General features: G+C 36.0%; 1 protein-coding gene across 15 annotated transcripts in view; it reads right to left on the bottom strand.

Annotated features, from left to right (window-relative positions):
* dmd (dystrophin) overlaps window positions 1-25653 on the bottom strand; it is a 2654580-nt gene that overhangs the window by 72834 nt on the left and 2556093 nt on the right. For all 15 annotated transcript variants that reach the window (XM_039745194.1, XM_039745193.1, XM_039745197.1 and 12 more), the window contains 3 exons: window positions 23701-23858; window positions 20645-20811; window positions 14277-14388 (listed from right to left, as the gene is read on the bottom strand). In XM_039745194.1, coding sequence (XP_039601128.1) covers window positions 14277-14388; window positions 20645-20811; window positions 23701-23858 — 437 coding nt within the window. The remainder of the gene's footprint in view (window positions 1-14276; window positions 14389-20644; window positions 20812-23700; window positions 23859-25653) is intronic.

Here is a 25653-nt window from a genome sequence, read left to right as displayed (position 1 = left end):
AACTCCAATGCTTGTACATACTTTCTTTACCTAGTAATGAGGAGCATGTTGGTAGCATTTCTAGACTGTATTAATTTTACAATGCGCACATCTAACTGACCTTAAGCAATGCCGGGAAATCGCTCTATTAGTGTCTAATGCAGGGAAAGGAACTCAGCTCTTTATAATATGCTGTATATTCTTCATCAGTCATGCTGCAATTATTCTTAAAATTGTGAATCTTGTATATCTTTCTAGTTACATTTATTCTATTGGATTCTAATTGTGAATAACACCATTTAGCACTGACCTTACTCTGTTATATGTTTTGGGATTACAGGCAGTCCCCGGGTTACGTATGAGGCAGGGACTGTAGGTTTGCACTTAAGTTGAATTTGTATGTAAGTCGGAACAGGTACATAAATTTAATAAACTAGCCAACCCGCGGCATACCATAAGCCGCATAATCAGGCTGGTTTTCTAATCATTTTTAAGCACAGGGAGAAAATTTAACATTTGCAAAATCGGTAATGTAATAAATCAGCAAGAAAAGCAACATTGTAACAATGCACGGAACGAACCAACACACAATTGTCCGTGCGGCGTAGCAAGGTGGGAGGGGGATGTGTACAAAGTGCAGGAGCATCTAAGAAGACGCATGTTTGTTGCGGATGCGAATTGCTGTATGTAGCGTGTACAACACTTTGCTATGCTGCATGCGGTCGTGCGTCGAAACCGAAAACTCGATTTTTAAAGACTGCTCACTTCATTGTGTTTTAACCTCAGTTGTAAAGGAATGTTTTCATGATCCCATGGGATACCCCTCGCAAACAGTTTTACACGCTGCATATGGCGATTCACCTCCACGAGAAACATGCCTCTATTAACAGTCAACGTGTGGGAGGGGGGTGTGTACAAAGGGCAGGGACGAAAACAGTGGGAGCGTATGAGTCGCACTTAGTGGCAATTCCACGGTTTGCAGCCCGAATGGGGTTCAACGGTTTACCCACACCTAGACACACGCTCAATCCCATGCATAATTATTTATTGAATGTTAAACACTTCTGGAAAGACACGGTTGTCTAAAACAGGTTAGTGTGAGAATACAACAGTAAGTGAATGAAAAGATGGAACTCTGGAGAGAGCAAAATACAACACAATAGTGAACCCGCGGCATAACAAACGCCGCATAATTATTTATTGATGGTTGAACACTTCTGGAAAGACACAGGGACACCCCTCGCAAACTGTTCTACAAGCCGCATACAGCAATTCACATCTGCGACAAACAAACTGTTTTACACACTGCATACAGCGAATCACATCCGCAACATGATTTTTCCTAGATGGTCCTGTCACGTCCACCCTCGCACTCGAAGCATACACACCGCCTGCTCATGTGCCCGGTCGCAAGCTGCCTCCAGCCTCGTTCTCGAAGCATACACACCAGCTGGTTATGTGTCCGCTCGCAAGAGAAACTCACGGAGAGCCGCCCACCAGCTGCCTGTGTGTGTGCCTCTGTCTGTCTCTGGCGCGGCTTTCTCTTGTGCTGCCTCTGTGTGAACCGGTCAGGCACAGAGAAGGTCAGCTGCTGACCGAGCGTCTCGACTGTTGCAGGGCCTGCATTGGTGAAGCAGGTGAGACGGTAATGAAACAGAGGCACAGGGCTTATTGGTTTTTAAAGACTGATTCCTTCATTGTGCTTTAACCTCAGTTTTAAAGGATTGTTTTAAGGATCCCATGGGATACCCCTCGCAAACCGTTTCACACGCTGCATATGGCGATTCACCTCCGCGAGAAACATGCCTCTATGTTTCGGAAGTACGTGACATTAACCTGACCTGCACTGCATGTGGCCTCTACGACAGACGAACATAAATGACGCCATTTTTCTGTGTCGTCATGTCCGAGTTGGTGGGCGTGGCCCTGCGAGTTGTCGTCGTATCCAATGGTCTTGGAGTTGGTGGGCGTGGCTCCTTCCTGCGTGCGCCATAGGTGTCTCACTTGTTGGCGGCTTAGTGAATCCACGCCCCTTCCGGCGTGCTTTTCATGGTTGTCTTGCCTTAGTGAATTATATATATAGATGCTATTGTTGACCGACTGTAACCAAGTGCTCTGCCAATGAATGATGGAGTTTTCACCTCTCTCTGACCTTTTTATTATTTTTACTTTATTTTCAATGGTGATGGTTTTTCTCTTCTTTACTGTATCACCAGCACTTGCATCAGATTTCTGTTTCAGAGACATTGTTGAAGGCTGAAGACAAAAGATTAAGATGAGCTCTACTGCACAGAACCATACACGCTATCATAGCAGGAAGGCGCCAGTCGTCAACACGTCTGATGTACTGACAAGAGACAACTTCCTGCTATGTACGTAACAGTATAAGCAGGCTTGCTATTGAGAATGAATGGGGGCATCGACGGGCGGTTCATCACCAGCCCATCTCACAGTCACCTCCACTACAGTATGCTGCCTGCAGTGTCCGGCCACCGAGAACGAACATGGTGCAGCCAAAGGGTGGTAGTGAATTGCCCCCATTCAATAGGCAGCCATCCGATACACACTACAATGCTACCCCCCGCCACCCCGTTCACCCTCAATGGCCTCTGTTCAGCCACAACCAGGTCACCGCTTGCAGCATTACCAGTCGCCCACCGAGAACGAACGGGACAGCCATGTGTGGTGGGTGGGCAGTGAAACTGCTTACCGCTGGGAGCCGCCAGAGGGAAACTACACTTTGAGGGCAGCAAAATCGTCCCCCATCCAGACTCCGTCCAGCCACCAACTGCAGTGTCCCCAGGCTGAAGATGATGAGGCACATGCGTCACAGCTGCGGCCCCGTTCGTAAGTCGCAGGTCAGATGTCCGTAACCTGGGGACTACCTATATTCAAATGTAGACCATTTTGGGGAAGATGTTTACTTATACAGTAGCATACAATTACACCTGTTTCTCTAGTGCCATTGTTTGGAATAACATTGGATGGGGCTTTACTACGCAGCAATTAATGTGCAGTAAACTCCAGTACAAGAACTTGCCCACTGATTCTGCTTAACTGATAGAATCCTATTGTATAAATAAATAGAACAGTGAAAAGTATTATGTTTTAAGAATTTCACAAGAACTGAAAAATGCTATTCTGTTTTATGTCTGGTGTTTTAACATATACAGTGGAACCTCGGTTCACAACCATAGTTCGTTCCAAAACTCTCGTCATAAACTGATTTGGTCGTGAACCAAAGCAATTTCCACCATAGGATTGTATGTAAATACAATTAACCGGTTCCAGACTGTACAAACTGTATGTAAATATATATATTTTTTGTTTTTAAGCACAAATATAGTTAATTATACCATAGAATGCACAGTATAATAACAAACTAAATGTAAAAACATTGAATAACACTGAGAAAACCTTGAACGACAGAGAAAACTAACACTTGCAATAGTTCGTGCTATAGTGCTAGGAACCGCTCGCTAAAAACACTTTTTTTTAATGAGTTTTAAGCACAGGGAAAAAAATGAACATTTGAAAAATCCGTAATTTAATAAACCACCAAGAAAAGTAACATTGCCACAATGCACGCTATGAACCGATCGCTGTAAACAGAACTGAAAACAAAGACAAGCCTTTTCTACCTTATGCGTCCAGCCTTCCCTCTTTCACTTGCTCGCTCTCTCTCTCTTTTGTGTGTGCGTGTGTCCCTTTTTCACTTGCTCGCTCTCTCTCTCTTTCGTGTGTGCGTGTGTCTCTTTGGCGAGCCTGGAGCGCCTGTGTGTGTGTGCCTCTGTCTCATGCGCCTGTGTGTGTGTGTGCCTCTGTCTCATGCGCCTGTGTGTGTGTGTGTGTGTGCCTCTGTCTCATGCACCTGTGTGTGTGTGTGTGCCTCTGTCTCGTGTGCCTGTACATGTGTGTGTGTGTGGGTGTCACGCTCTCTCTCTCTTGCTCACTGCACAGGAAATGCACAGGGAGAGACTGAACATGTACAAACCTAAAGGGAAATTGGCTTGTTCGTATACCGAGTGTGTGGTCGTGAACCGAGGCAAAAGTTTGGCGAACTTTTTGGTCGTAAACTGAGTTGTACGTGTACCGAGACGTTCGTGAACTGAGGTTCCACTGTATGATGAACTATTTATAACAATTGTTCTTTTTTCAAACATACCTCTGACTTGGGAAAGGATGCAGTTTACCCTCACTTTGAAATGTTATATTTACTGTATTTCTGACTAGACAATGTTTTACATATTGTAATGTGATCTTCATAACATTGTGTATATGATTGTGTTATTTTTTATTATATACTTAATTATACATATACTTTAAAAATTCATATATATTTAAATTTTTAAAGTTTATTACTTTTTTTAACAATGCCACCCATTCACTTATTTTCCAAGTCAAAGTCATGGTGAATGGGATCTAAGCCAGCAGTGTAGACAGCACTGGATGAATCAGTGTTTAGCGGGACACTAATCAAGAGCCATTGTCAAACACAGAATTTAGGACATTACTAGATTAATTATACCAGCAATTTAGTGGGACTTGCTTATTCATACTTAGGAAAATTGGTCTCTGCCTCAGGCTGTGTTCAAATTCATCACCAACTTTAAAACCAAATAGACCATAACCAACCACCACATCAGCAAATTTAATGATGAAGCCACATTATACTGATCAGCAAAAAATGAGACTACAAACATGAATGGATCAGGAAATCAAGACAAAAATATCATCTTGGACTTCAAAAAACATGGAGAAAGACAAATTACAATCAGCATCAACAAAGAAAAAGAAAATGTTCATTGTTTCAGCTTCCTTGTTACAGATACCCAAAGACCTATGCTAGACTAACATTACTGATTTCTTTCTGAAAAAGCATACCCTTTAGGTTGAATAGGCAAGACCAAGATAACCAAAACTATATTTTATTTTTTCTTATATCACTAAACATATGCTAACTGGTGGAATTACTGTATGGCACCAGAATTTAACCATGCAGGACAGAAGTGCCAATAAAAGGCTTGTATATATGAACCAAAAGGTACAAATGAAGCTTATGACATAATAGATTCCAACTACCTCAGGCACAAACTACCCTCATGTTTAGAATCTGATAGTACTGCAACTTTAAAGTTGAAATCATCTTCTTCTTCAGAAAAAGCTGTTATCATCAAGCAGCATGTATTGTAAATAACTGGAGCAACCACATGACTAATATCTTTCATTAATCAAAAAATGTTAATCCATTAAATATCATTGCAGCGAAAAAATTGTGTAAGTTTTACACATTTCCATATGCTGCTTTATTTTTCAGTACTTTTGTGTTCTCCTTTTACATTTCACCTAAATAACTGTAAATATGTACTTCATTGTAGTACATACAGAAGTCAATTAAAAAAAGAAAAAGAAGTTGGGAATCCTGGCAGTTGTATAAAAGGTAAGCGATAACTGAAACCCCAAATTTCTGGCTTGTATCTAACCCAAACAACTTGCCTTACAATACCATGTGCATTTAGAATGTTGCTATTTGGTCAAAATGCTTAATAATTTTCTTCTCAGCTTTGATGGAATGTAGCTCAGTTTGATGACTGTTTTTGAATACTTTTCAAAACTGTCCCACTTGCCAAACTGAATGCTCAAAATAACAGTACTTTACTTTTGGCTGTAACACTTGTTTGTTGCAAACACATACTTTATATGTTGTCACTAGTACAGTTATGGTTTATTGACTTATGCTAATGTCAGCACACCTTGTGTAAATCACGATACCATTATGTTTTGTTTACTTGACCCATTTATCCAACTTAAATTGGCAGGCAGTGTGGAATAGTGGTTAAGGCTTTGGACTGAAGTTGTGGGTTCAAAGCTTGCTATGGAAACTATGTGACCAATGAGCATGTCTCTTGATCTGCCTGTGCTCCAACTGGAAAACCAGAAGAAATGTAACCAATTGTATCATAAATGTTGTAAGCTGCCTTGGATAAAGGTGTAAGCCAAATAAGTAAATGTAAATTGTATATATGTTGATTCTTAATGTTTATTTTGACTTGACCTAATCATGTACTGATGAGTTAATGGTATAGTCTTCATGTATAACAGGAGTTACTTGACAGGCAATGGAGTAAAGAACATATTACTTTTGTTATGGTACTTGAGTAAATTACGTAGGGCATTGGAGAGTTTAATTTTAAAATGTGAATACTCTTTATAAATGTATATTTAGTAATGATTCTACTTCATTATGTTTTCAAGGCAGATCATTACAAACAAAAATTACCATTTTCAAAAGGCAAAGTTCATAATGGTTAATTAAAATAACATTGCATGTAACTATTTTTCAGTTTACAGGTCACAATCTTTGCACTCTAAGTGTTTTATTTATTTATTTGAATTTATTAAAAGGAAGCAACATTTCATACAAACAAATCAAACCTTAACAAAACTAAATTCAATTAAACCCCCATGAGAAAGAGAGAAAAGCTAACAGCCAGAGTAAAATTTTAAGAGTAGAAAAGAGGAAAGAGAAAGTGTTTTAGTATATAACTGGCATTATATAAAGTACCCAGCATTCATACTTGAGTAAAAGAAAGGTACCTTTCAGGAAATAGACTCAAATAAAAGTTACATTTGACAATGATTGAACTACTCAAGTAGAAGTTTTAAAGTATCTTATACGAAGTGCAATTAAGTAAAAACTACAAATAAATGTAGGATCTACTCTTCATATGCATATTGCATATGAATCTTGTTACAACTTGGGGACTAACAGAGAAGGAATACAAGCTTTTCCCACCTTTAAGAAGGAGCTAACTCATTCCTTAAAATACCTTTTTAAAGTGAATTTTTATAACATGGACATATAATTACAATTAATCTAATTAGAAAATATTTTTAAATGTTACCTGGCCTCCAAAAGTACGCCAATTTTTGTTCATATAACACTAAACTACATGAAATTTTACATAATTGGTTTAAGAATGATATTAGTCATCAAAACAAACCCTAATAAGCAACTCCCACTATTAAAAAAAATTAATATAGCACTTTATTTTACAAACTAATTCAATATTTATTTTAGAGTCATGATAACCAAGATAATGTGATATGACATACAGTATGAGCAACATATGGGGCAGTTTATACTTCACGCTCAGAATGTGTACACGCAAGCATCATTCATGGCTGCCATGTGTTCCCAGTGCTCATTTGACGCATCCTCTGAGCATGTCCTCAGAAATGAATGCTATATGTGTGCCAGTTGCAGTACCAGCAAAAATCAGGGGGCACATTGTGTTCAAGTTGGAACGTGACGTCAGAGTCTCTGTTTACCATCAACATGAGACAGCAAGCCACTTTGCAGATCCTACAGGATCAATGTATGTGCTTCAATGTTTGATGAATGGTTCAATGTGGTGAAGCAAAATGCTGACATACAAGAGTATTCATGGTGCTTTTCAAGCATTGCATATTCCCCATCATAATGATGCTATACATCCAATACCATGTTCTGTGCTGTTTTTTTTTTTTTGCATCTTCGAAAAAATACATAAGCATATTAAAAAAAAAAATTTGGGACACAATGAAAAGGTCTGTTTTGTGATTAAAGTGGAAATTTTGGCTTTAATCTCAAAATTTCCACTTTAATCTCATAGTTTATTTTGTCATTAAAGTAGAATGTGATGAATGTTATCTTAAAACTGACCCTGTTAATTGTTATGTACTTCTGGGGTTTCCTCCACTGACAGCAACAGCATGCAGCAACTGCCACATATAACATATTAAATTTATGATATTCCAGCTTTATACTTGACATCACTTTCATGATGAAATATGTTAAAGCATGTATGTTACATTTTATAGATAAATCGTTAAGTTCATTTAAATAATGAATACTGTTAACAATTATACATGGAGGGTCGCCACAGGGGTGGAACGGTAGTGCTGCTGCCTCGCAGGGAGTCACGTCTCTCGTGTTCCCTGCCTGGAGTTTGCATGTTTTCCTGGAGGGTTTTTCCTGGTGGGTTGCCAGAGTTTCGGTTTCCTTCCAAAGACATGCAGGTTTGGGGATTTGGTTAAGCCAAAATGACACTAGTGTATGTATGTGCTTGTATTCATCTTGTGATGAGCTGATACCCAGTCCAAGGAATGTTTCTGCCTTGGACCCGATGCATGCTGGAATAGGCACATCCCTGGATTGATGGATACAATCATTAAACATCCATCCTTTTCAGAGTTACTGTGGCAAGGTGTCCTCGGAATTTAATGGGTGTTTCAGGCAATTCACAATACAGGGAAGCCAAGGGTTTTCTTACTGTGATAATATCTCGCAGTGCCACCTGGTGGAATCTTCCAGATTTACGTAAAATACACACGCAAGTATAAACAGTACAATGCTTGCATAGCAGTAGCATCTGCAGGCGCACGTGTCACATTAAGTATAAACCTGGCCTATGTGACAAGGTGAGAGAAACACTGTATGTGAGCACACAAGGACACTTCACTACAGCTTACAGATCAGCCATGCCTGTTCAGCAGTCTGAAGTGGGGACAGCATCTGAAAACAGCAATATCAGCTATGAAAATAATGGAGAATGAGAATGCACACTACCAAAGTCTAGTCCTGTTCAGTTCTGCAGGCTGCAGGAAGAGTACTTGGAATGACTAGTAGATGATCAGGTGTTTGCACCAGTGGCGCAGATTTAAAAATTACTCCAAACCATTTGTTTATACAAATTTTCGTAAAGTGGGGAAAAACCTGTATTTAGATAATTGATTGAGTAAAACACTGTGTCTAGCTCGTTTGTTTTCTTGTTTCATACTGCAGTAATGGATTTGTTCAGCAAAATATATCAGAGTAATAGTAGTTGTCTGTATTTGACAAATGTAGCGAAGTAAAAGTAGACAGAAAATTTTATACTAAAGTAAAAGCAAAACAATTCTCAAATTACACTCAAGTACAGTAGCAAAGCATCTCTATTTTGTTACTGTAGAACACTGTAAATCATGCAATGTCCATGCAGTTCTCTCTAGCTGTGCAAGTATATCACAGCTTTAATAGGCCCCTGCATTTGCCATGAACAGAGTGTGAGCTTTATGTAAAACTGCCTTAAAAAGGCTTATAATGTTGTGTAAACTCTACTTTCCAAAACTGTGGAGCTATCTAATCACAAGAACACTTCCTTAAACTTACAAAAACACTTTAAAGTATTTGATTTTTTAAAACTAGCATAGCCTTTAAATATAATACAGCATAAATAGTAAAAATAATAGATTAAGGTACTGAAGGATGCTACAGTAAAATTCTGATAGCCACATACTGTTATGACTGGAGCACTGCCAGGTTCTCCAGAATGATAAGCTACAATAACAGGCACAACCATTTTTAAAAAGATGTTCCCCTTTAGTGTAGAACGCATATGTGAGGTGCATTTATCAAATACACCATTTCTTAAATGTCTATACATTTTATTATTGTACAATGGTAAGTGTGGTATATTTAGAAGTCATTTTCTATATGAGAAGATGGATGCTTGCAAGGTTTTTGACCTCATCTAATGAACAATGCATTTGTTTCCCTCACTGCAGCATAAAGCACTCCACTAAGTACAGTGATGGCAAATGCCATCACATGTCTGTTGTGCTTGTGGTTTCTCTTAAGAACCGGTAACATGGAGTGCTGCTGGCATGAGCTGCATTCTCTTACAAACAACTTTATATTGACACCACACATAATAAGCAGCTGACACAGTTCTCTCTCTATTTGTCTAAGCACATATTTCAAGTAAGAACAAAAAATGATTTTCTGGATTTTATGTATGTATTTAACAACTTAAAGTCTATTCACTTTGGGATGTTTCAGTGTATATTTAGCAACTGCAACTTGTTTAATGCAAATTTAGACACCAATTTTTTAATAGACTTTAATATCATATGCATATATAATGTAGCACTTATGTTTTTTAGTTTTATTAGTTTACATTTGTGATAATTCTGTTACTTCGGACAAGCAAGAGAATGTACTTTTAACTAGCTGACAGTTTAGCCCAAATTTAGCAAATAATACAGTTCTGCAAACTTCAAATACACTTGTAAAAATATCTGATGCAGCTAACAATTTGTAGGTGGTCGCATAGGTTGATAGATTTTGCATAGAATTTATATGCATTACAACAACATTGTAATTGTCACCATTCATGTTACATCATGCCCCCTGTCTCACTACAACTAGGACAATTTGATGGCAAATTTCTAAACCTTATATATCGATACAATACTCATAAAATGACAGACAATGAAATAAACAATCTCACTCTCTCCATTACTTATATTATATACTAGCAGGAGTACCCAGCGTTGCCCGGGAATCTATAACCGGTGAACTTCTCAAATGAAAGAAACAGAACATAGAAATAGAACAAACAGTTTTCTGATTCACATTTTTCACAAGTTTCTCCACTCTGGATTCTGTCTGCTGTGGTGTTTCAGACGCTGTTGAAATAAGACTTTCTTCTGGCATCTGAAGTGGACCTTTCAATTCTACATCTTTTTTTTCGGTGGCATGGGTATATTAGCAAAAAGCAGGACAATTATAATGTGTTACATGGTATTACGTAAGGAATAAGCACCATAGTGAGATGAATTTACCTTATTTACAATACGACAGAAAGCGAACAAATAGCACCAGTCAGTCAGAAAGAAAAACACTGCAATCGTACTGTGAGTGCTCTGTTTGTAAGGAGCGCCTGTGTTGAACCGTGGTGCTATCTAACGGACGTTGGCGATGGTAACTACAGAGAGAAGTGAGATACAACCGGTGCTGTGTGTGGGGAAAATGATGGGGGAAGGATGCTGTCTTTTTAAGGTGAGCCTGTGTTCGAATGAAATACAGCACTATCAGTGCATGTGGGGGTGTGACGTGCGGAAACGCGGGTGTGTCAGCCGGTCACGCTTACTAGGTCGTTATCATTTTACATCCATATGGCAGTTCCTCTTTACCCGATCAAAGCAGTCAGCCTTCTCATACTTGAACACTTCCGCCATCTGTTGGCAATTTAAAGAAACATGGGTAAACAGCGACGCACAGAGACCAAAGCTGCCACTAGATGGCGCCGCGGTGAACGTCTGTTGGAACGTGCGGCAATCTTGTCAATGTGTACAGGGATGTGTGCCGAAGGTTGTGCCGGTGAAAAGGGGCCCTGCGGTTCACCACGAACCCCATGACTTTCTCCTGGTCACAAAGGAGCCCATCCCCAGTTTGGTGCCGATCGGATGCCCGGTGCAGATTTGTATGGCGGACAAAAAAACATACATACATACATACAGACACACATGCATGCATACATACATACATACATACATACATACTTACATACATACATAGACTCTGCTTTATATATTAGATTATGGAACTGGTATGTTATCAATAAAAAGGGATTTAACTTTAATTGTTCAAAACCAATATATAGCTTGAAACAGATGTGGTTGCATGGAAACAACAGTTTTTTAGTAGAACTTTCCTTCTTCTTTTCTGCTTCATAGCTCTGTCTGCAGGGCATATGTCAATACCGTCTAAGATAGCTTAATTTTTTTTCTTGTTGGTGCACCCTAATTATTCCTCAGTGGTGCTGTTTTTCTACACCACACAGCTGCTGGAAACCTTTATTTGTATACACAAGCATACCTCAAACAGGCTGCAGAGCAGCTGCTACTCTTTCTCTTTGGGCTTTTATCAGCATTGTGTGTCACATTTATCATGGTGTATTTGGGCCAGTATAATGGACAAATATGGACAAATTATAAAAAAACATGGATCAACTCATTTCTTTTATCTACTGTATAATGTCGCCAAATTTCAATCAAATCCATCAAAGCATTTTTGAGATTTTGGGGCATTTAGTTTTTGTACCATCCTACCAAATTTCAGATTTTTAATGGAAATAGTAATGTGGTTGATGACTGAGCGAGTAAGTGAGTCAACTTTGTATTGAAAGTTTGTATTGAATATAAATAGATTTAGGTTCATTTTGTAATGTAACTTGATTATACATTTAGTTGAGTAATACAGTATTTTCATAGCCTACTTTTTACTTTTACTTATGTACAGTAGTTTCCATGCCATATACCTTTACAATCAAGTAATAACACTTCTACTTGAGTAAGTTTTTTAATACTCTTCCCACCTCTGTTGTTGGAGCACCTTATGATAAAACAAAACTTCCAACACTTTATTTTGTTAATGTCTCAAGTCTCTTAAGCATTTTAACCATTCCCTGTAAAGGTAAATACAGTATACAGGGTGGTCCAGATCTAATTATGCAATTATGAAAATCAATCAATCAATCAACATTTATTTATATAGCACATATTCATACAAAAAAATGTAGCTCAAAGTGCTTTACAAAATGAATAGAGAAATAGAAGACACAATAAAAGATAAACATAAGTCATCATTAATTAACATAGAATAAGAGTAAGGTCCGATGGCCAGGGTGGACAGAAAAAACAAAAAAAACTCCAAAGGCTGGAGAAAAAAATAAAATCTGTAGGGGTTCCAGGCCAAGAGACCGCCCAGTCCCCTCTGGGCAAAGGCGAACACATCGCACCCGCTGTTAGACTGGCAACCGTCTCCCCACCATTTTGGAATGCAGGGCAGGTGCTGCCATCTATCAGCAACAAAAAGAATTTTTTGTGAATTCTCTACGTAATAAACTTAAGTTATAGCATAATGAAAATAGCATAATTAGATCTGGACCACCCTATACATCACTATATTCACAGGACTCTTGTCAGTACAAATAAAAACAACTGTATGTCTCCTTTAAAAGCACACTATCCTTCATTACTAAACACAAACCATGAGTTAACTTCTCACTGATTTACATATATGTTATTTACAAATAACTTGTTTTTATCACAGGCATAGATCATTTATCAAAGTTTAAAAAAGATAAACATCTCTGAATTATGACATTATTAAATGAATAAAGAACATAAAATCAAAATATTGTATTAAGCTGGTAACTACAAAAGTGGTTAAACCTCTGTTGTTACATTTAAAAATATACTTATAAAAGATGCATAACTAATCCTTTGGGATTACCTCATCACATTTTGGTTATGATTGATTAATGTTTATCTATCAACCTGCATATGAAATACCTAAAAAATAGGATTACTGCCTGCTTCTAAGCAGTTTTTCAGGGTTATAAGTATAACACAGGACTCTCTGACAAATGAATCCTTAGTATCTCTTCAATAAATTAACACTTGCATTGCATTTTCAGAGGCATCTGAATGTAAAGGCATGTATAAGACTATTTGTAAGGAAAATAAAACGCCAAACTGTAAGGTAAAGAAATACTTTAAGAAAATCCAACTGTTTGTCCATTAGTGTTAGAAGTCAGAGCCTAACATTAAAAATATTAGTTTAAGTATGATTTTTATAAGCACATATGAAAATTCTTTTTTACCAATTCATCTTGACTGTGTGTGATTTTTGTCCAACAGTTACTTAATGGTTTTCATACAAAAAGGTAAATGGCAGTTGGCTTACAGCAATCAGTGGTAGAATTCCAAAACATATTAAATATGTGTTAAATAATAGTTTTGCTCATTCCATAAATATTTTTTATGTGGATGATCATCTTATGTTTCAGAGTTAGCATTGCACATGTCAATATGATAACCAAGTCTCTTTGCACATGGACCTCTGACTATTCTACAACCCTTTTTTGTAATATTCTTGTTAAAGGTAAATTCATTTGAATGGTGTTAAATGTCTTCAATTCCTTTTCATGAATGTCTCCAGTTAAATTCTTAGCACTTTAAAATCTCATCATTAACACCCTCTGCTGTCACTGTATTTCACTCTCCTTGCTAAGCAATCAACTGTACTAGTTGGCATCATTTCACTATTTTGATTACTCATATTTTCATTCGTAAATAAATTATAAAGGGAGATAAATATTTGCTACCTCTCTTACAAATATCAAATCAGATGTCTTCCCTTCTTTAGCCAAATGAAGTGTTTTTCATTGTTGGTTCACCTATACTGAATGGGTTCATACTGTGTAAAGTCAATTAAGGACAGCAGAGAGTGCAATTAATTTCAATAGAATCTCAGTTTCTCATAGTTACTTAGGTTATGGTATAATCATTTACCCTACATAAATTACTATGAAACAGAACTTTAGTCTCACTGTTTTTACAGTTATAGCTAAGAAAGATTCTGATTTTATTATATACAAGATAAATGCACACAAATGTATATATTCTAATTGGCCACTAACACTTACCGGTGTACAGTACTCTACCATAGGATATTGCATTTTATGTCCTTTTGCAACACGTCCAGAGAAAAAACAGCTTTGGCAGATGTCATAATTAAAGTGCTTTAAACTTCTATACCTGCAGAAACAAAATTTGGAATGACTACTTATTTCTTTATTTTTGAAAAAGAGATAAGTATAAGATGTTATTGTGCACTAAAAGTTCTGTAAGAAGAAATGTTCTTCCAGTATAAAGAACACTGTAACATTTAAGCAACATTAAAAGGTCAATGTAACTTTTCACAAGTTAAAATGGTGGTCTGCTCTAAATTGTATTTTTTACATTATTTACAAGGATGCCAAAATAACATTGCCATTTACACTCCTTCCTAACCTGTTGAAATAATTAAAAACTATACATTAAAAAAGAGAAGCCATCTGTTTAATGAGAATGCATTTCTGGTATGCTAAACAGTCTCTTCCTTCAAAAAACAAATTTTATATTCAGGATTTTCAAAACTTTTTCCTTACAGATGTGCAGCCATTATTTAATATCACTGTAAATCTGCCTTTGAAATTGAAAGGACAGCATGTAAAGTGCTGCAATGGCCCATTGATCATTACAATATAAAGACTAATTTAGATGTTCACTTTTGAAGATGCAAAATTACACTGAAAACAACACTGAACATGCTCCTCTGTTAGTGGTAAAGAAAGAAGATATTTTAAGTAGCAAAAGCTGTTCTTTTGCTGGTCATCTATCAATTGACAAATTTTAATCATCTGAATCATCCAAAAACTGGTGATAACAGATTACTTTGGGTAGATGCTGAAGCCAGAAAACAATGATTAAAAAACAATTTAGTAGTTAATCACACAAGTTGATAATCTAAATACATATGTCAATAAAACTAAATTGGAACTGATGTCTGTTATATTTCAGCCCTTAAATAATATTTGCATCAACTTTTACATTATTATTGTAACATAGTAATATATATTTAATATAACCTGCTTAAAAATAAGCCTAATGCTTGCCAAAAACTGTATGTAAAAGATGACATGAGGTTTAATTGCCAAAATCTGTCAATTGATTCTGAGGGTATGGGGCACCTACTTTCTGATTCTACATTAGGAAACACTTTTGACAAGAATAAACCCGGTAAAGACCAAATTGAAAACATAATATTAGAAGTTTTTTTTATGAAATATATTAGGGTGTCATGGTAACACAATGGTTAGTATTCCTTCTGCTGCTTCATGGCTCTAGGTTCAAGCCCTGCATTGAGTTGCTGTCCATGTGGAGTTTGCCTTTTTCCCCCCCATTTCCTCTGGGTACTTTATTTTTCCCCCACATTAAAAGGGATGTAACCAGTAAGTTCACTAGTGTCTTTAGTGGACCTGTGTGAGTGTGTTGTGTGCATGAGTGGCCTGTGAAAGACTGGCACCCTGTCCAGAGCTTATTTCAGCCATGTGCCAAATGCTGCCAGAATAGGGTCTTTCCCTCAGAACTGGACTGGGCTTTAGAATTATATGGTATGAAATGAATTAGTTATTAATGTTTTTTTACATTACATACATACATTTGAAAATCAACTTCAAAATATAAATTTTAACAATTACATAAAACACTAAACTAAGATGGAAAATTATATGAGACTTTTATGGATGGAGTACTTCATAACATCATATCATTCATCCCTCCATTTTCTGAAAACTGTTTTCATTTTAAGGCTGCGGAAGGCAAGAACCAGCAAGGACAATACAGGGCACACTGACACTAACAACCACAACCACACTCAGTCATACTGGATTAGAGTGGAATCATAAATTATTCTTATTGCTGATTTAACAAATTGTCACTCTCACAAATTAACAAATACTGTAAAAGCATTATGTGTCACTCTTTTTAAAAACATGCAGTGCTTGTTGTTGTTGTTTTTTTTTAGTATGTTATGGCTATTAGCTAGAATGGCCAGTAAATGCATTCCATTTAAAACCAAAAAATTCTCCCAAAGGTCAAGGGCTGATAATTTCTGCTGTAAGTATCTTTAACTAATTATGATATCATTAAAATAAACTGAATTTACTGTTAAATAGGTACAGCTAAGGTTCAATACATATGGCAAGAAAGTAGAACATCCATCCATCTTCTAAACGTGCATCCTATATTACAAGCAGCCATTTATTTCTATAATCTAAACAAGACTCATTAAGTTATTTTTAAGCAAGTATCAGGGTAGACCTATACTGTATGTAATTGCATTTTGATAGGTGGTGACTAGTCTCACTCTAGAAATAGCCAAATAAAGACACAAAACTGACAGACTCAGCCATCATGCTTAGCAGTATTTTAAACAAGATGATAGCAAAAATTAATGTCATTCTCAGCAGACTTGGATGCAATGGCTATGATTTTCTATCCATGATAATGGCTTTGGAGAATTCAAGCTTCTGTGCCTAGCCCTGCTATTGAATAGTACAAAATAAAAAGGCTTGTGAAGGAAACTTAGAAAAAGAGAAATATGACGCAATCTAAATTCAATAGACGTAACTATTTTTGTTTTTGGATTGCTGAAAGAGTTCCCCAGAATTAAAGAAAATACCTAAGTAGATTGAGTATGACGTATGGATCAGTGGTAACATTCTGGCTCCTAGTTCAAGACTGTTGTACAGTTTCCGCTAGATTCTTGAGAATTGCATGATAATCTATATCAGCAGAGATGACTGGCTGTTTGGATTCCCTGGTTATTCTGCTAGCCACTGCTGAATAATGTACATTTTATTATGTATTGAATCATTATGTTTAATTTAGTTCTGTAATGTTCATGTAAAGGCTATTGCTTATACAACATATTTAGTGCCTAAACTGTCCCTTTTTTGTTTGTTTTTTTAATTACAATTAGTTGAGCTTCTGAATACAAAAACATAGTAATTTTGTTAACCTTGTGGACTAAAGTAAATTATTATAAGGTGACCCCTGTTTTTTTAGTAAAGGAAGATAAAACTTAAACCAAACCAAAACGTAAACTAAAAGAATGGTATCTGAAAATAAATAATTGCTCTAAAAATGATGGTGCTGGCAAAATGTGTGTAGAACAACAAAGATAAAAATGAGTGCCTGTAGTATTATGGGTGGGGTTGTGGTTAAACTAGAAGTACTTAAACTTTTTAAGAGAAGTAGTTTAATTAGATGATAAATTAAAAAACAAAGGGTGGCACTCTATTTGAATTAGAGCTTAAAATGTTGCTTTATTTTGAGTGTTATGTTTAAAACAAGATGTTAAGAATTAAAAGTACTATTCTGAAGTAGTTCTGACACTGCCTTCATATCTTGAGATGAAGCTTTTCAAATTTTAGGTTTGGTCACAAAAAATGCAAAACACTCCTAGTATAGCAGTTATGTCTCTCTGCTGTCTGCAAGAAACAACTCAGTTCTCTTTTGACCATTTTGGTGAAATTTAGTGAACGTGCATTTTAAGTGAAATTTTCTAGGAAACGTTTTTGTTGATACTGTGCATCTTAAACAGAATGTGCTGCAGAAATTTTTAACAATGTGAAAAACTCCCATTTAAAATGTACTGGCAAAACGACAAATAGAAACATTCTATCCAATCTCAATAACTGATTAATATTTCAAATTTACCTTGAGAGGGGTTATATCAAACTATATACATTATTTTGCATATTTTCTTCTTTTATAATTCTGATATGAACTACAGTTAGCCACAGACCCTCCACAATCACATCTAACAATAGTATAAAAATGCAACTTTCTTATCACTTTCAGCCACTACAAGCCTATCTGGGTATAGTTTTAATTACTGTATATACTCGCCTATAAGTCAGGTCTTGAAACCGAAAAATTGTTCATAAAATCAGACCCCGACTTATACACCCATTCAAAAATGTGACACTTAAATTTTTTTCTTGCTTCCTCCAATCTTGCACCAGTTTTTCAGACACATTGAATTTTATTTCAGCAGCGCAGTTACCAATTTCTTTTGCCACTTCAACAACGTTTAATTTAAAACCAGCTTGATATTTTCTTCTGATCAAACGCTCCATCGTAGATAAGGGATGTTCTTACAATAAAGTTGTATGAGGGTGTGAGATTCCAAAAACCCAAAACAGTGCTAATGTCGCTTTGGAATACTTCAGGTATTACCGTATGGTCATGTAGGCACAATACGTAGAAAAAAAAAAGGCAATGAGCTCCATGGTTACTCTCTCAGGTGGGCATTACCATATCATAATCTATTGGACCAATAGCATAAGTTTTCCACATTCAACTTATACGACTGACATTATAAAATACCGGAAATTATACAGTAAAACCAAGCCCCGACTTATCAGTGGGAGAACTTAAACGCGAGTATATACGGTACATTAAATGGTAGAAAACTATTTAAGCCATATAATTGCATTCTATTCATGTTGTTACTTTTGAATATGAATTGTTATTCCAAAACATATTTGATAAACACAAAGTCACAAAGTGGTGAGACTGCAAAATTACATTGGATGACCAAAAAACTAAGGGAGACTTTGTAAAAATGTGAAAAGGCCTACCGTGAAGCATTTTTAATTAGGGTTAATTTACAGACTTTGTAAATTAAGAGAATCAGAAATCATAAAGGTAGAAGATACACTGTTTATGTAGAAGTACAAAATGTCAAAAATTCACAATAACAGCTGATGATATTTTAAGACAAAAATAACTACAGGACTCTACAATGGATTTCTCTCATAAGGAATGGAAGCTAATATTTGAGAACATTCTAATTCATTATCTGTGAGACGGGGCTTAATTCACTTTAAAATTGTACATTACACTGCAACATAAGGAGACAATTAGGTATTTGTCTGGTTAACATATAGCTATTATCTGTTCCTGATACTTTTTTTCCCCAAGGTTTTCAAGGTTTCTACTTTTTTTTTATTTTGTTAATTTTATTGTAATCATTCCATACAAATAGATCAATTTTTACAAAAAATAGGATTGAAAACAAGTCGTCTAACCCCACCCCTGAGAGAGAGAGCATGGCCTACGGAGTAAAACTTAAGGCTTGTAAACTTCCCTAAATTGATGAGTTTAATAGGGCAATTGAAATGAATAGAGAAGAAAAAGAAATTGCTTTCTTGGTGCATTAAGAGCTTATTCTAAAAAATTATTGATTATATCCTACCAGGTTTTGAAAAAATTCTGTACAGATCCTCTAACTGAATATTTGATTTTTTCCAATTTCAAATAGTATAAAACATCAGTTTCTACTTCTACTATGCAACTCAGTAGTTTGCTCCAGATTTCAAACACCAGTTTCCCAGATTTCATATTGAATGTGCTCCTTCTTAATTTCCACCAGTGTCCTTGAATATTTGTTTCACCATTTAACTGAAAGAACTGAACTGGATCAATTTTATCAACACTTCTGAGAAATTTGAAGATGAAGATTAATTCCCAATTTTAATCTGTTCAAGATTAAAAATTAATTCCTTTAGCTTTTAGTTCAGGGATGCACCTGTTAGAGATTTCCTTTGGGAAAGACTGTTAGAGGTTTAGCCTTTACCTGGATTAAATTCCAGGTGCAAGAAACTGCTTTAACTGTCTTCTCTCCCTTAACCATGTGTTTCACAATGCCATCATCTTATATCAAACCCGACTATAATTCTCATGTACTATATGAGCATGGTATATGTTTATATGAGCCCTCATGCTTTAATAGCTTTTATTGATTTAATACTAGATGAAGTGCCATTAGTTATAGAATACTTTTAAGTGAGAACCTTTACTATCTTCGTCTTTTGGCTGCTCCTGTTAGGGATTGCCACAGCAGACCATCTCTTTCCATATCTTCCTGTCATTCTGCATCTTGCTTTGATATATCCACCACTTTCATGACCTTTCTCACCACATCCATAAACCTTTTCCTATGCCTTCTTCTTTTCCTCTTACCTGGCAGCTATATCCTTAACATCATTCTACCAAGATACACGTTACTATACTACTAATATAATCTCTCATTTCCTACAATATGAAACTGATGTTCTCTATTACTTAATATTGGGAAAAAAAACTAGATCTTTTAAAATATTAATTTACTCTACTGAATCAATGTATGCCTTCCAGAAATGTTAACATTTTATTTTCCTGCTACATTTCTTCCTTTCTCTTATCTTTCTTTAACATAAATATACAAGTTTTTTTTCTTGATCCTTTTTTATTTACCAACATTTGGTAGGAAAGGTCATGATTTCTATATAATAAATAATTTTCTCTGATGTACTAATTTGCAGTATATGTAATGAATTTATATTTTAAAATCAATAAAATACATAAATAATGCACCACTTTCACATTGATAATATAAGAAGGAAAAGACAAGTTGGCATACCTGAAACCTATAATAGGGCATTCTTTGCAAATGTTGCATTTAGCCTGATGTTTGGCTGTTTCAGCTGCAGCCACTCTGTGCAATACTGGTAACCAGACCATAGATTGTGGCTCCAGCCTCATCCAGTCAAGGAACAATGCAGCTTCAACCTCTGGTTTATTATTGGCCTGTTAAAAAGAGGAAAATAACAAAAAGAACATTATAAATACATCAAGGTATCTGGAAAATATACTCCAGGGCTCATCAAATTCTAAAACACCCATTTAATACTGGACACTTTCATCCAAACACCAGATCATTGCTATAATGTGTACCCAAAAGCATGATTTTACATGATCTGAATGTGCAAGAACACCTAGTTTGTTTTACAAAACAAAAAATTAAATGTATCATAATACTGCAAGAGTAAATTCTTCTTAAATATACATACTGTATATACCACAGTATATATAACAAGGACCGTTTAACAAAAAAGATAAACAAAGGCTAGGTTGCAACATACTGCTTATTTACGTTATCCACAACAGATCTCCAGGATGAAGAGTGTCTGGCACATCAGAACAGTGCAGGTATGACAAATGAACAGTAAGAATGATTTTGAATTTTGAGTTAGAAAATCTAAATGAAGGATTGTTTTGATTTGGGTGAAAGTTTGGAAGCTGATATTTTTGCTGGTGTGGATTAAGGTCGGTAAGACCAAAAAAATATATATATATATTTTTTCATTTGTTTTAAGTTAACTTTTTTTGCATTTCTAACACACAAAAATAATACTGACATGATAAGAGTAAATGTCTTGGAGTGGGGAGCTATGACTGTTTCTTATTGTCACTGGTACAAATTCTGAAACAATATCATGGGTATTTATCATTCAGTCTATTTCACAGGTGAAAAGCACACTTCACTTCTGCTTTGATAAAAATACATTTAGCAATAAATAAAATGGGATTTCCCAGGCTTGATGGCTTAAGGTAAATAGATCACATGGTATCTGGAGGTTTACTGAACTCCAGTATAGTATGACTTTTTTGGGCACATGCTTGATGCTCCTCTTAATTGTATCTGAAAGGCACATTAAGCTACTAAACTAGTGTTAGGTTCTACAGATTATTGGCATGGTTTTCATGTTTTATTCTTACTATTTATTCAATAACTGAAGAGTGAATCTTTGTTTATATTTTGGGCAAAAGGAAGTTGTACAGTATATCTGATTCCATGAGATTACACGGCTGTCTGCTATGACTTCTATTTTATTTATTTGTTTAAAAAAAAAATCAACTTGAGAAATCCAAGTACTGAAAATTAATTTAATTCTGGAATTAAACAGAGTACGCATGCTGTCTGAATTTTTAACGGAATGCCCAAAGATAGAAACATGATTCAATAAATCATTGAAGCCTGAAATGAATTAGCGTTTTTTAGTTGATTTTTGGGTGGCATGGTGGCGCAGCGGTAGCGCTGCTGCCTCGCAATAAGGAGACCTGGGTTTGCTTCCCAGGTCCTCACTGCATGGAGTTTGCATGCTCTCCCTGTGTCTGTGTGGGTTTCCTCCGAGTGCTCCAGTTTCCGTTCACAGTCCAAAGACATGCATTGGCGATCCTAAATTGTCCCTAGTATGTGCTTGGTGTGTGGGGGTGTGTGTGTGTGTGTGCGCCCTGCGGTGGGCTAGCGTCCTGCCTGGGGTTTGTTTCCTGCCTTGTGCCCTGTGTTGGCTGGGACTGGCTCCAGCAGACCCTCGTGACCCTGTATTAGGATATAGCAGAATGGATAGCTGATTTTTTTTTCTTGAGTTCTGAAGGAATCCCTAAATAAATGATTTTTCTGATTAAAGAATGTACCTGTGACACAAAAAGACCAATACCAGCTGCTCTAAAAGTGAAAATGTTTCTTGTTACAGGTATATGAATGCCAAGTCAAAGTAAAATGAAAAGAACAAGAAGTCATCAACACATGCATCATTTCCATATCTATTTAAAACGTTAAGTAGATGTGTTCAAGATAATGTGCATTCACTCTTTGTCTGATTAAAAAAACAAGATGATACACATATAGTAGTTTGTGATCTCAGCAACAAAGAGCATTTTCTAGCTCTGCTTAGATCAAGGGTAAATTTTTTATACAGTATGCACTCATATTTAGCGTGGAGTCCTGTAAGAATACATTTTTTTGTCCCTATAAGCATAGCATAAATTGTTACAGCTAACTTACCACCTGAATAATACAGAAACTATGATCAAACACTGTATAAAACACTGCAGCAACTTTGTAGATTCACACAATTATACTGGGAAAAGAAGGCAAAAGAACTTACTACCACAAATGTTTGACCAAAACTCTAGACTTGTAAAAAGAAAAAAAAAAATTAACTCTTCTGACATCCAAAATGTTATTCATCTTATTTCTTATAATTTAGCTATTACATTTAAATTGTGAGGTTCCTGTACTACCAATCAAAGTCAGTTTTTAATGATCAGAGGCATTTACAAACTAATACTACTGCCTACTGGTATCATCAGCCATCCCAATAACAGTAACTCAGGTGACACAAAAATAAAAATGTGATAGCTTAACTGACTTCAGGCTAACAATTTGTGCCTGCTGCACCTTATCCCTCCCACATGGCATCTTTAGCCTACAATCAGACATATGACGATCTCATGAGGGATAAATTTTCTTACTGATGCAAGTAAGACAGCCTGTTTTGTGTGATGGGTACTACTTTTCTGATGATCTTGAAACATGCTCATTATAAATTGCATAGAATATAGATGCTTACTACGATTTCCATCATGCATTTGACTTCAAAACAGACTAATTAATTTTTAAAATCAAATAACCCACAGATAATTTATGTTAAACATAATGAAAATCAAAAGGCCCAATCATCTAGATTTTAACAGAAACAGAATGAGATTTTAGACTAATAGTGAAGTGCATGTACATAAAAAGTAAATAATGTTAAGGATACTATTTCACATGTGAAAATTGTCTTTAATAAACCACTATCATAATGAGAAATAATAATAATAATTTGCAATAATGTGTGAGAAACTTACAAACTGAAAGCAACTTCTGACACTGGGCTCAATGTTACTGCCACCAAAGGATGCCACCTCTCCAAGCTGTCGTGGAATCTGGATGGAATCATGCAAGAGAAGACCGAGCCTTCTCTGATCACAGAATCCAGTGGGGCTGGCCACCTGCTTGAACAGGTCTGAAAATGAGAAAGAAAATTAAAAAGGTTGCAATGCCTCTTTGCTCATGATTATTCCACTGCTATTATGCCCACTGTGCTGGATAAACCAAATACAATATCACAATCTTGAAGAGAAAAACAAGTTCTAGATACAAGTAGCAGAAGCTTATTTTTTCATATGCAATATTTATCATGTTTAATATTTCTTCTGATAAACTGTGCCCAAGCAAGTTTTCACAGCAATGTAAAATGTCACTTTAGACTATAGTAAGTTGTTCATAATATTTAGATTTCAAGATCATGATTAATGAAAACACTTTGAATGTTTTTTCTTTAATTGTTCTGTGGGTAAAAGGACAAAACAATAGATTTGTAAATTCCATGGGAATAAGTGTTAGTCACAGGTCAACAGACAAGGTTTAGGTCAAAATCCTCCAATTTTATTTCACACGTACATTTTCTGTTACTTTAATTCAATTTCATCTCACTTCAATGAGAGATTCAGGCTGAGGTAAGTCTTACTACTGACCTGTTTAATTCTTTGAAAAAAAAAAAATTTTAATAAATAAACAAATGTATAGGGGTTGATAGCTCACGTAAGTCTATTTACTAGTAGCCAGATTTTGAAGTAGAAAATTGAGTGTGAACTGGTGTGCCTTGCATACAACAATTTATTATTTATGGAGTTACCATATGGCTACATCTACAAAGGAAAGAAAAGTTAAGAGTTATTTCTATACTGAAGATGAAGGAAAGTTAAAAACACAGTGTTTCAGCAGCATAGTCTTCATCAGGTGTGTAACTGAAAAGAAAAATGCAGGTAATGCATAAAGGAGGGAGAATAAAGCCAGGGCAAATAAAATGGCAAAAAGATGAGAGTAGGTGTGAAAAAGTTGCCATTAGAGAAGAAGAAGGGAGAAATTAAAAAGTCAGTCGATCATTAAGCCCTGGAGAAATATGTGATCCCATGCTGAAAATCAGCTATGCTTCTGTTTTTCTTTGAGAAGTGTCTTTGAAGCATTGTGAAAGAACACAAACAGATCAGTGTGGCTATGATAAAGGGATGTGAAGTGTTCTATAATCGGCTTTGTAAGCTCTTTGATCTTAACAGCTCAAATGTGCTCCCTGAATTGGTCTCCAAACCGTCTCCCTGTTTGATCTATATAGATAGCTGAACAATTCTAGTAAGAAATGCAGTAAATAAGATTTTTAGATTGGCAATAGGTCCATTGTTTAATACTGAATTTACCAAATGGACCAAATACAAAGGTACTGCTAGTGACACAGATACTCCTGTTATAGCTCAAAGTTCCTGGTGCAGGGAATGTGTAAATTCTTACTGAATTTATTTTCAATACAGGTTTAAACAAACACATTGATTGATTCAATGTCACAATCAGGGGTTACTTTTTAGTGTGCATACTAAAGAAAATACAAAAACACATCAAAGTGACAAGATATAAAAAGCATAATTATGCCTTACCATCTGTTCTTGTCTCTGCTCAATGACAGGCCTGTTCTTGCAATTAAATGAAATTTTAATTTAGAGTTATAGGCTGGACAGTGGTTAAAATTGCTGTTTCATGGGCCCAGCATTCTAGGATTGAATGCGGAGTCCAGTCAGACTCTGTATTGAGTTACACATTTACTCCACCTCTGTGTGGGATTTTTGGCAGGTACTCCAGTATTCCTCCCACACCTAAAATTAGCATGTTAGGTAAGCCTTCCAACCCTAAATTGTCACTGTCTGAGTACAAGTGTGGGTGTGTGATAGTTGGCCCTGTGATGGACCTGGTCCCTGACCAGGACTGAT

This window comes from Polypterus senegalus, chromosome 2 (assembly GCF_016835505.1).
Source record: "Polypterus senegalus isolate Bchr_013 chromosome 2, ASM1683550v1, whole genome shotgun sequence".
NCBI classification, from domain to species: domain Eukaryota; kingdom Metazoa; phylum Chordata; class Cladistia; order Polypteriformes; family Polypteridae; genus Polypterus; species Polypterus senegalus.
The sequence above is the reverse complement of the archived record's forward strand: the minus strand, read 5'-3'. Positions and strand labels throughout refer to the sequence as shown.